Source organism: Cervus elaphus, chromosome 33 (genome assembly GCF_910594005.1).
Source record: "Cervus elaphus chromosome 33, mCerEla1.1, whole genome shotgun sequence".
Lineage (NCBI taxonomy): Eukaryota > Metazoa > Chordata > Mammalia > Artiodactyla > Cervidae > Cervus > Cervus elaphus.
In genome coordinates, this window is record NC_057847.1 from 24,160,724 (window position 1) to 24,171,290 (window position 10,567).

At 47.4% G+C, this 10,567-nt stretch overlaps 1 protein-coding gene across 1 annotated transcript; it reads right to left on the bottom strand.

Moving 5' to 3' along the window:
- Positions 1–1,744: 1,744 nt before the first annotated feature.
- HOXD1 (homeobox D1) lies at positions 1,745–4,104 on the bottom strand. Its single transcript, XM_043894224.1, has 2 exons — positions 3,214–4,104; positions 1,745–2,852 (listed from the first exon to the last, which is right to left on the bottom strand). Exons 1-2 carry the CDS (start codon positions 3,851–3,853, stop codon positions 2,518–2,520), a joined length of 975 nt encoding a protein of 324 aa, XP_043750159.1. The 5' UTR covers positions 3,854–4,104; the 3' UTR covers positions 1,745–2,517.
- Between the last annotated feature and the right edge of the window lie 6,463 nt (positions 4,105–10,567).

Below are 10,567 nucleotides of genomic sequence, written 5' to 3' on the forward strand. Positions count from 1 at the left end.
TCAGTTGTTTCTGTAGCATTTTCATTGCTGGAAGGGACCTCCAGAGGTCACCTAGTTCCTCCCAATCTCCAGCCAGGACTCTCCCTAATACTGAATATAGCTGTATAGCAATCTGCATTAAGAAAGCTTTTAAAGATCCCTGGGGTTGGTCAAAAAATAGCTAATATTGGCCTGATTCGTAGAACAGCATTATACGTATGTCAAAATAGCCACCTTCATCAGGAAAGACATGCATCAGGGCTAAGTGCTACTAGTAGCTTCAAAAGGAAAAGCATTATTTTCTCAGAGAAAAGGGTGGTAGATTAAGGAAATGACCAAGTGTGTTGCTATTTTTTTGTTTAGGTGTGCATTTCAATGCTTATCAAAAAAGAAACATTGTCTTGTCAAAGACCACTGCAGGGGAAGCCTGGAAGTAGCTGTGGGCAAGCAGATCCCAACTCTTTAACAAGTCCTTTCAAATTACTACAGAGCTCAGAGGGGGGCTGTTATCTCAAACAAGATCTGATTAGCATCAGGTTAGTGATGGGCAGATGGTGAAACATAAGAATAATATTGACAGACCTGCTTTATAAATGGTATCTTTCCCCCATAATCAGCTGAGTTTGTTAGAGCTGATCATTTTATTTCTTCAACTCCATCAAACTTTGGGTCCAATGGACAGGAATTTAAGTGTAATTTCAATCTTCTAAGACAATGACACTCTTGTTTTATAAAGTATTTCTCCACAATTATTGGACTTCTGAATTATTGAAGTACTACACTAGAATCTAGAAATTCAGCTAAAAGGAGAGCTGATGCTCTTAGCTGGATTATTGTGGGCCTTTCAGCCTTTCAGTCAAACTAGACAGAGAATTTAGATATGTCTATAACTTATGAAGTGAGGAAAATGAACTGCCCCTCCTCCCCACACAACTGTCCCAAGCATCCTCTTGATTTTGTGTATTAACACCAGAGTTTTTCAAGTAATATTGTATTTGGTTACATAAAAGCCTGCTCAACCATGGATGCTTTCAGGTGGGAACTGGGGGGCTGGATGGAAATAAGGTAAGAGGCTTTTTTTTTTTTTTTTTAATCACATACCTTCTTGCCAACTTTCAATTATTTTGTGCCTGGGGTACTCCTTCAAAAAAATTCATTGGAAAATGTATCATTAAAAAAATGAAAAAACAGAAAGGTACCTATATGTTCTTATAAGGTTAAACACAAAGTCTGGGTTAAAGGAAGTGGAAAGCTTGACTACGGTACTGGCCTCTCCCAGCCTCCTCTGTAATTCTTGACTTTGAAAATGGGAATTCAGCCACTGAGGCTTTTCGATGTGCAGCTGCCTTTCTCAGATAACACTGACCAACTAACAAAGTCTTCAAGTTGTCTTTCTTCTGTCTTTTGTGAGAGCAGAAGACAAAAGGACAAGGAGATGTCTCTTCAGTGTCTCCTTAGCTATACATCCCCACAGTGGACATCTAAACTTAAAGTGCAGTCCACATAGTCACCATAAAACTTGGGCACTTGAGGTAAGGAAATACTTCTATAGTTACTTGGTATATTGGGCAGAGTTAGGTTTTTCCTCCCTTAAACTACTCAGATAATTGTCCCTAACTAGTTTGCATAAACAGCCTTTAAGAAGTGTTGTTTTTTAAAGTTACCAGCCTAACAAATTTCCAGAGCAGAATTCCAAATAGAAGAAACTAAATTAGCTTTAAAGAAAGATCATCAAAATAAAGGAGGATAAGGAAAAGCGGAAAGTGGCACATTCTGTAATTTTTATTACCAAAAAAAGTTCAAACCATTTACATGCTGACATTAAATGCCATATGTAAGTTCACTACAAGCAAACTTCTTTAAAAATATACATACTGTATATATTTACATTCAAGTTTGAGTAACTGGTGTCAAGGTATAGTTCAGGATCTTTACCCACGCTGTGCATTTGTTCAGCTACTAACTAAACAGAGATTGTATCTTCACTTAGGCACCTGGAGAGGTAGAAACTGCTTTTTAAAAGGGGGTGGGGAGGGGGGATGTAGTGCAGATGTGAGGATCACGGTTGAAGCAGCTTATACACCAAGGAGGCCTTAAGTATAACTAGCTTTGGTCATCAGAAACTGAATCCATGTAGCCTTGTCTTTTAAATTAAAACCAGATAAAACTTAGGGTAGATGCTCTTCTGAGCACACCAGGGGGTTGGCAGTTAGCAAGGAAGGCTCTGCCACTCTGCACCAAAAACTGCACCTGACTAAGTTAGGCAACATAGCAGAAGGGCAGGGCTGGCGGCTGGGCACCTTTTCCCTGATAAGACACAATTAATACACAGATGAGTGGCTTTAGAGACTTCAAATTAACATCTGTACACCCACAGCCCGGAACTCAGAAGCCACCAAGATATTTCCTCTCCCAAGTGAAACCGCTCTTATTTCCACCATGCCCACCTCCATTCTAAACTGAGCTAATAAGTCCAGAGAGGGGTGAGGTGGCCTATGAGTTCTGCAGCCCACAGTTCCTCAGCGACGTGACTAAACCTCAGGATGGTTCCTGGGCCTGAGAGGGGCTCCCCGGGTTCTTGCCAGACTTGGCAGGGCTCGTTCCTGAGAGGGGAAGCTGGAAGGAAGCCACGAGGGTGGCCGAGGGCAGAAGCCCTTCCCGTTCCCTTTTCTTCTGTTTCATCCTGCGGTTCTGGAACCAGATTTTGACTTGGGTGTCATTCAGTTGCAATGAGTTGGCTATCTCGATGCGTCGGGCCCGAGTTAAGTACTTATTGAAATGAAACTCCTTCTCCAGTTCTGTCAGTTGCTTGGTGCTGAAATTGGTGCGGATCGCGCTGGAGGGGGTGGCGGCTCCATACTCCGTGAATTTGCCTGCAACGTAAAGACAGGGCGTCGTCAGCGTGGCGAGACGACTCGGAGACGCGACTTGGGAAAGTTTTGGGGCCACACTAGAATCAGAGTCACCGAGCGGCCCTTCTGGGTCTCCGAACACAGCTGTGCCAAGAGAAAAGCTCCACGGAGCGCTCCTTCACGCAATTTTCTCAACCCCTGGCATTCGGGGCACACTCAATGCAATTCGCCTGGTTTAATAATGCCTGGGGCCGCGTTTCCCTCCTAAGACCCAAACTGCCGTCCACAGGGACCGCTGCAGCGCGCCCTCGGCTCAGTTCCTCTGGGCAGGCTCGATCCCCAACCCCAGTCGCGTCCGTCCGTCCAAGGCCCAAGTACTTACTTTTCTTCGGGGCGCTCCTCTTCACTTTCATCCACTCGAACGTGCTGAAGGCGGCGGGGAGGCCAGAGGCTGGGGACGTACACTTGGGGTAGACGCCGGGAGCCGGGGACGCGGTCTGGAAGGCCCCAGAGTGGCCGTCAGTCGGCTCTTTGAGACACGCCGAGAAGGGGCCCGGCTCGCCGAAGGCCGCGTAATCCACCTGGCCACTGAGGAGGAAGGAGCCGCCGCCAGAGAAGACGGCCGAGGTGGCGTAGTGGACGTGCGCCCCGCTGTCGTCTGCCGGCCGCCCGAGCGCGCACGGTAAATCGTACGCGGGCGCGGACCCCGGGAGGCCGTAGTCCGCGCCCCCCGCCTGGGCAGGTGCGGCGCCTGGCTCGTAGGCCCCCTCTAGGGGGCACGGCGCGTACGCGGGCGCGGCCGGGGGAGGCCCGGTAGGCTGCGCCGGGGCGGCCGGGGGCGAGGGCACCGCTCGGGCCGCGGCCAGGGGCAGGCAACTAACGAACGCGCCGTCGCCGCTGCCCAGGGGGAAGGCGGGCTGCAGGACCACGGGCCGGGCGTCGGCGCGGCAGAACTTGGGGGCGAAGCTCAGCAAGTCGCCGCCGTCCCGGCCGCACGACACGTAGTCGAGGTAGGAGCTCATGGTTCCGGCCCACCCACCTGAGCGCGTGGGCTGGGCCTGGGTGCGGGGTCCGCAGAACCGCCGCGCTCTACAGCGCTCTGCCTCCCCAGTCTAGCCGACCTGCCCTCGCCGAGCCATGGCGAGCCAGCTGGGGGTAAATAGTGGCCTAATATAGGGGCGGGGTGGCCACGTGGCGCCGGCCGGCCAATGGGCGCCGTCCCCGCACGGTCCCGGTCCCGACTGGCGCGCGGCTCCACGCGCCTGCCCCGCCGCCAACTTTGCCAAAGAGGCTGGAGGCCGCGCCCGCGCCCGCGCCCGGCCCAGGGGACAGCCTTCTGGCCCTGGGGCTGCTTGGCTAAGGGCGGGGCCTGAGCGCTAAACGCCCGCTTCCCGGACAGGTATTGGGCAGGTTAGGGGCAGAAAAGCTGGAAGGGCTGCTCGGGGGAGGAGGAGAGATGGAGAGGGGGAGAGCCTGTTCTCCTATAGCATGGGTGGCTAGCCCCTCGGGTGTGGATGGTGCGCGCCGCGGTGTGGGAAGGGTTAAAAGGCCCTCCGGAACCGCTTTCTAGACTCCTCCAGGGAAGGTCAAGTTATTTCTCTTCCCCTTTTCTCTGAACCCTATGTGCTTTCAGTGTTCTTGGCACCGGTGATATCTCTGATGCTCAGACGGTAAAGAATTCGCCTCCAATTCGTGAGACCTGGGTTCGATCCCTGGGTTGGGCAGATCCCCTGGCGGAGGGCATGGCAACCCACTCCAGTATTCTTGCCTGGAGAATCCCCATGGGCAGAGGAACCTGCAGAGTTACAGCTCATGGGGTCGCAAAGAGTCGGACACAACTGAGCGACTAAGCACGCAAACCTGGAGTAGACGTTTAATTTTCCTTTCCCCTTACCCCCGATTTTGGGGACATAAATTTGACGCTGTAGGTGCTGTGTAGCTAGGACGGCACAATGTCTTCACTTCTAGGCTAGATTTTCACGTTACTTCGCAGCTTCTTCCACTGCTCCCATTTGTGGTGCCTGAGAAGCGAGTGTTTTGATTTGGACTGATTTGATTTGCCTGAGAAGCAGGTTTTGATTTGGACTGATTTGATTTGCCTGAGAAGCGGGTTTTGATTTGGACAGAAGATTCTGCCTGTGGGACGGTTAGCAGATTATCCTCGTGGACTAGTTTGTAAAAGAATCTGCCGTTGGGATGAGTCGCTTGCTGTGCTCCTCTCTGGGAGGCTGGCTCTCGCCCCCGTGCTGCGCCCGCTTTTTTAGAGGTACTTTGGCTCCAGGGCGCAAAGGCTTCCCAGGGACCCGTCAGATCTCAGAGGTTTGGACGGGCTTGTGCCTCTAAGCAATTAAAGCTTCTGTTCCATCAGATAAGTGCTGCGTCGTCTCTTGCGAGTGAAATCTGAGGGCTCACAATGTTAATGGGCTCACGTCTTTCCCTTGATAATATGGTTTTGTTTACTGAGTGTAGAGAGACGGGAAATAAAAGTGCAACTGGCACAGGAAATGGGGGGTGGAAGAGTTACAAAGCTTTGCACTGACAAACTTTCCAACTTCCTTGAACATTTTTTTTTTTTTAATGTTTCCTTCTTTGGGGCCCTAGGAAAAGTAACAAGTTAAATAAATAGATGTTATTTACACACAGCAGTAATGAAAGAGGGTGGTTTCCTAAAACTCTGTGTGAATAAAGAGCCTACTCTTGGCTTTTTCAAGTGCTCTTAAGAACTTGATCTGTTATAGCCTCTGAGTTATGGTGACCGAGGTTTTATTATTGTTTTACTGATCCACTTGTCATGAAAGAGCGATTGAGCCCTTGCCTAAAATTCCACTCTGAGGAAGTCTGGAAAATAGGAGTGGTTACAGTCCAGGGAGCCAGTTCCTTACAGGGATGTGAACTTGTGAATAAACAGAGGCACCGAAAGTGTTAACCACGCTGGTGAGGCTGAAGTTGAGCCAGGATGGGGGAGGGCTAAGCCAGGAGGAGAGGAGGTAGGTAGAGGGTGGACACCAAGGAATGAGCACCAAGCTGAAGAGGTCTAGGATTCTTGCACTGCTGAAGTCCTTGGGTTTAGCTGGGAAATAAAATTCTGGGCTGGAAAATAGCCCTTCAAGCTTGATATTGCTACTTCACTTATCTCCTGTAGCCAGTCACACAGCAAAGGGCCTACATAGTTTTTATTTTCTAAATAGTTTTTTAAAAGAAAAAATTAAGGCTCTTCTCTGGCACCTTGGCTGGGAAATAATAGGCCTCTTTGGAGCTAACTCAGGCTTCAAATATATAGGCATTTCTTCTTCACTGTCCTCCTTCTGTACCCTTAATGCAAAAGTATCAATAGGTCACAATGTCCCTTAACCCCTCACTGGCTAGACTTCAATTTTTACCAGTTTTTACCAGCATAATGTCTCAGCTCTCACACTCCTGTCTCAAAACTAGAAGACCCAGTCTCAGATGGTACTCATCTGATCACAGCTCCTAGGTCCAGAGGCCCAAGAGGGTCAAGAAGGAAGGGTGGCTTTGTCAACTTCTCTGGAGAAAGACCTCCAGCCCTCTGCAACCCAGGTGGAGGACAGAAAACCAATGTCTGGCAAATATGTCCAAAACCTATCAAATTAAGTGCCTTTTCTCTAAGGTTTCAGGAAAAACAGGCAGCCTAGATGCCTTGGCAACCGTCATTTCAACAAAGACCGGGTTTTTGCTGCTAAGCGTTTGGAACAAAGGTTGGGTCCTGCATGTCGCAGTTAAGTACTGACTTTGTTGCACCCATGAGCTGCACATGCTATTTCCCTGAAGCGAAATTGGGGAGATTGAGCTTTACTGAGGGAAGAAAACGTCCTGAAAGGGACATCTAAAATTAATAATCTAAAAATTAGATTTTAAAAAGTGTGTTATTTTAACAACTGTGGATGAGAGTGAGTAGGCGGGATTTTCAGTATTTGTTCAGACCCAGTAACAGGACCCTGATAATTGCATGCAAAGAGCTATATTCTATTCATCCTTCTCTCTACTCCCTTTAATCTCCCAGCCTTTGGCATATACTACACCTTGGGGCTCAGAGTTGCCATCTCCACTCCAGGGCTGTTCTGACTTGCTCAGAATGAAAGTCAAGAGTTTGGTTATCTCAGACTCAGATTCAATAAACATTTGCCAAAGACCTACTGTGTAAGAACTTTTTGTTAGGGGAGGGTTAGGCTAAGAAAAAAGATATTCTTAAACCAAAGGAACAAGGAACGTTTTTGACATGTTAGCTATGCTATAAATCTCCTCTAGGAAAATTTGAATCTATAATTTTCTAAGGAGATGTCGGAAGGTATTATTGGGGCAATTGTATATATAAAGATGTGAATATAGGATATTTTGAGTACCTTTAAAGTTTGTCTCCTAGAAGTTCACAGGGTATAGAAGAAACATCTTAAGGATTTTATTGCTTGTTCCCAAGGGTCACTTGCCCTGCTGGGTCCTGGTGCTGTGAGTTCTCAGCAGGAGGCGGCAGCCTAGGGGCCTGACTGCCAGGTTGTGTTTGATGTAGGAATGCTTTGAAATCTCTCCCATCCTACTCACCACAGCAGTCACCCCCAACCACCCCCGGGGACTACCTTTCTCTCTGCCATTCAAACAACAAGCTTCTTTTCTGCAGACAGAGCAGTGGAGGCTGGCAGTCTAGTCTTCTGTGTGTTTACAGTTGTTCCTGAAAAGCCTCTTACAATCCTTCTTCACAAGTCCCATTGTGTTATCCCTTTAAGATGCTTGTGTGTGCCTGCTAAGTCATTTCAGTCCTGTGCGACTCTTTGCAACCCTATGGACCATAGTCCCCCCAGGCTCCTCTGAGCATGGGATTCTCCAGGCAAGAATACTGGAGTGGGTTACCATGCCCTCCTCCAAAGGATCTTCCCAACCCAGGGATCAAACCCACTTCTCCTGCATTGACAGGGGGTTTTTTTACCACTAGTGCCACGTGGGAAGCCCAGGGATGCTTGAGCACAGGCAAACTCTTGGCTTCACAGTCCCAAAGGACAGAAAGGCTCTTGCTTGTTGGGATAAAAAGTGGGGTTGTCTTTTCTCTTAAGCAAGATTTGTAGTTCTCTGCAGCATCTTTCTATCCTAAGATAGGGGAAGAGATGAACAGGATCCTAAAGATAAGAATTCAAAGCTTGTCAGAAGTCTGATACCATGACCTTCCCTGAGGAAAACAGTCTAGTGTGCTGTGACTTTTCCTAGAGCTTTGTGAAAGGCTTGTGGGTCAAGCCCGTCCCTGACATATAGGAGGCATTCAAGAAATGTTTGTTGGGCAGAAATGAAAATGGACAGAACGGTGTGTCTTCACCATGACCAATGTTGGCTAAAGGATATCCTTAGATAACTGGCTCCTAACACCACTTCAGGTGAGTAGGAATCACCAGAGAAGCTAGTTTAAATGTGCAATTTCCTTAGCCTTTCCGCAACCCCACTGAGCGTCTAATACAATAGGTCTGACTCAGGAATCTTTCTTTTTAATGAATCTGTTGAATGATTCTAAAGCAGTATTCTTCAGAACCACACTTTGAAAATGTCTGCTTTAGGAGCTGGGCTGCTTTAGGGGCAGTGTGGGGAGACAGGATAAATCTTGACCAGCACTATGAGAGCTTATGGCCCAATGGAGCAGGATTATACCTGAAAGTGATCCAGAAGCCCATTGGCAGATAGAGGAGGAGAGATCAATGTCAAGATCAAACTTAAGTCTAGTTAGACTGAAGTTCCAGAAAATGCCCTTAAAAGGTAGTCAGTAGGAGTGTCCCAAGTTTTGCTGACAAAATAGTGCTTTGAAGAGAGCCAGCTCACTTCTTGCCACTTCCCTAACTTGACTTTGAGAATGAAGTGGAGTAGGAAGTGAAAGAAAGGGATTTGTCACTCCCAATCCCTTCAGAGGGAGCTGAGTGGTTCTGGAAGCAATGGGAAGAAGGAAGGAGTAGGAATGCGGGTCTTAAGAGAGAGAAGCCAGCTCTCATTTCCTTCCATCTCTCCCAAATGGTCTGGAACGAGCATTTAAGCTCTCAGGATCCAAAGGGGGCCACTGTCCCTTGGCCTAAGGTGTAGCTCTTAACTGTGGCTAAAGATTGACCTTTCGCAGCATAGGATGTCAATGCTAGAAGACCCCTTAGAGAGAGAAGTGACATCAAACCCGTTATTTTAGTGGGGAAGCTACTTTATTTACTCAGAAGTTAAAAGGCCAAGCCATCCTGCAAAAGGTGAGGGTGGCCACTGGGGTCTCCTGCGTCTCCAGTCTGCCAAGAGCAGAGTCAGGCAGCGCCTTCTCTACACAGTGGTGACCCCCATGCTGAGCGACTGAGCAGCGTTCAAGGAGACCACACAGCCAGCGGGCTGACTGGCTGCAGCCCTCCCTTTGCCATTTGTTTGCTAAACCTGTGCCCTAGACTTCTGAGGCCCCACCTTGAGCTGCTCCAGCTAGAAAGGGCAGAACTGAGCCTAGGTCCCTACAACCTCCATGAAGGTAAAGGGTCCCTTCATTTCCTGTTCAACTGATAGGCATCAGGGTCCTGAAGATAAAACAAGAGGTATCCTTAGATTAATATAGTTCGATGCTGCTAAGTCGCTTCAGTCATGTCCGACTCTGTGCAACCCCATAGATAGCAGCCAACCAGGCTCCCCCGTCCCTGGGATTCTCCAGGCAAGAACACTGGAGTGGGTTGCCATTTCCTTCTCCAATGCATGAAAGTGAAAATGAAGTCACTCAGTCATGTCTGACTCTTTGTGATGCCATGGGCTGTAGACTACTACCAGGCTCCTCCGTCCACGGGATTCTCCAGGCAAGAGTACTGGAGTGGGTTGCCATTTATATGTGTGAACATGCAAAAGTACACCCACGCCACTTAAAATGATCTTGGGGCTTTCCTGGCAGCCCAGTGGTGAAGACCCCATGCTTCCACTGCAGGGGTCTTGGGTTTGATCCCTGGCTGGGGGGAGGAGGGGGGGGAGGGGGGAGGGTAGGTCCCACATGCCAAGTGGTACTGCCAAAAAAAAAAATTATGCTAATTTTTTTTGCTCCTTTATCTTTATTGTAGCTATTTAGTTTAAATTTATATGATTCAAGATTCAAAGGGTACAAAAGGGTACCCTTTCTTTCTCCCACCTCTGTCCCCAGCCACCTAGTTCTTCACATGAACACCAATTTTGAGTTTCTTCACCAATTTTATGAGTATATCTTTCCAGAAATACTTTCTACTTCACATTTATAGATAGATAAATATCTAGAGATATATCTCCCCACATTTTTACATAAATGATAACACATTACAAGACTCTTCTGCACCATGCTCCCCCCAGTTATAGCTTGAAGATCCTTTCTTTCTACTTTATTTTTACACCTTTATGCTGTTCTACTATATACATCTACCACAATTTATTTAGCCAGTCCTTTATTAGTGGGCATTTATTTTCAACTTTTTGCCTAATAGAAAGAATTCCTAGACATGAAATTACTTAGTCTAATATATGTGCACTGGCAATGTTTATATATATTGCTAAATTGCTCTCTTTAGAAGTGAATCAATTTATACTTCTATAGCAACATATGAGAATTCCTGTTTCATGTCTTTGACAAGTCAGTGGGATATTAAAGATTTTTTTATTTTTGGCAATCTGATAAGTGAAAGATAATACCTTTTACTTACCCTTATAGCACCTCCAAAAATGTCATTCTTCTTTATCTTATTTGATCCTATTATAATTCTGTTTTACAAATG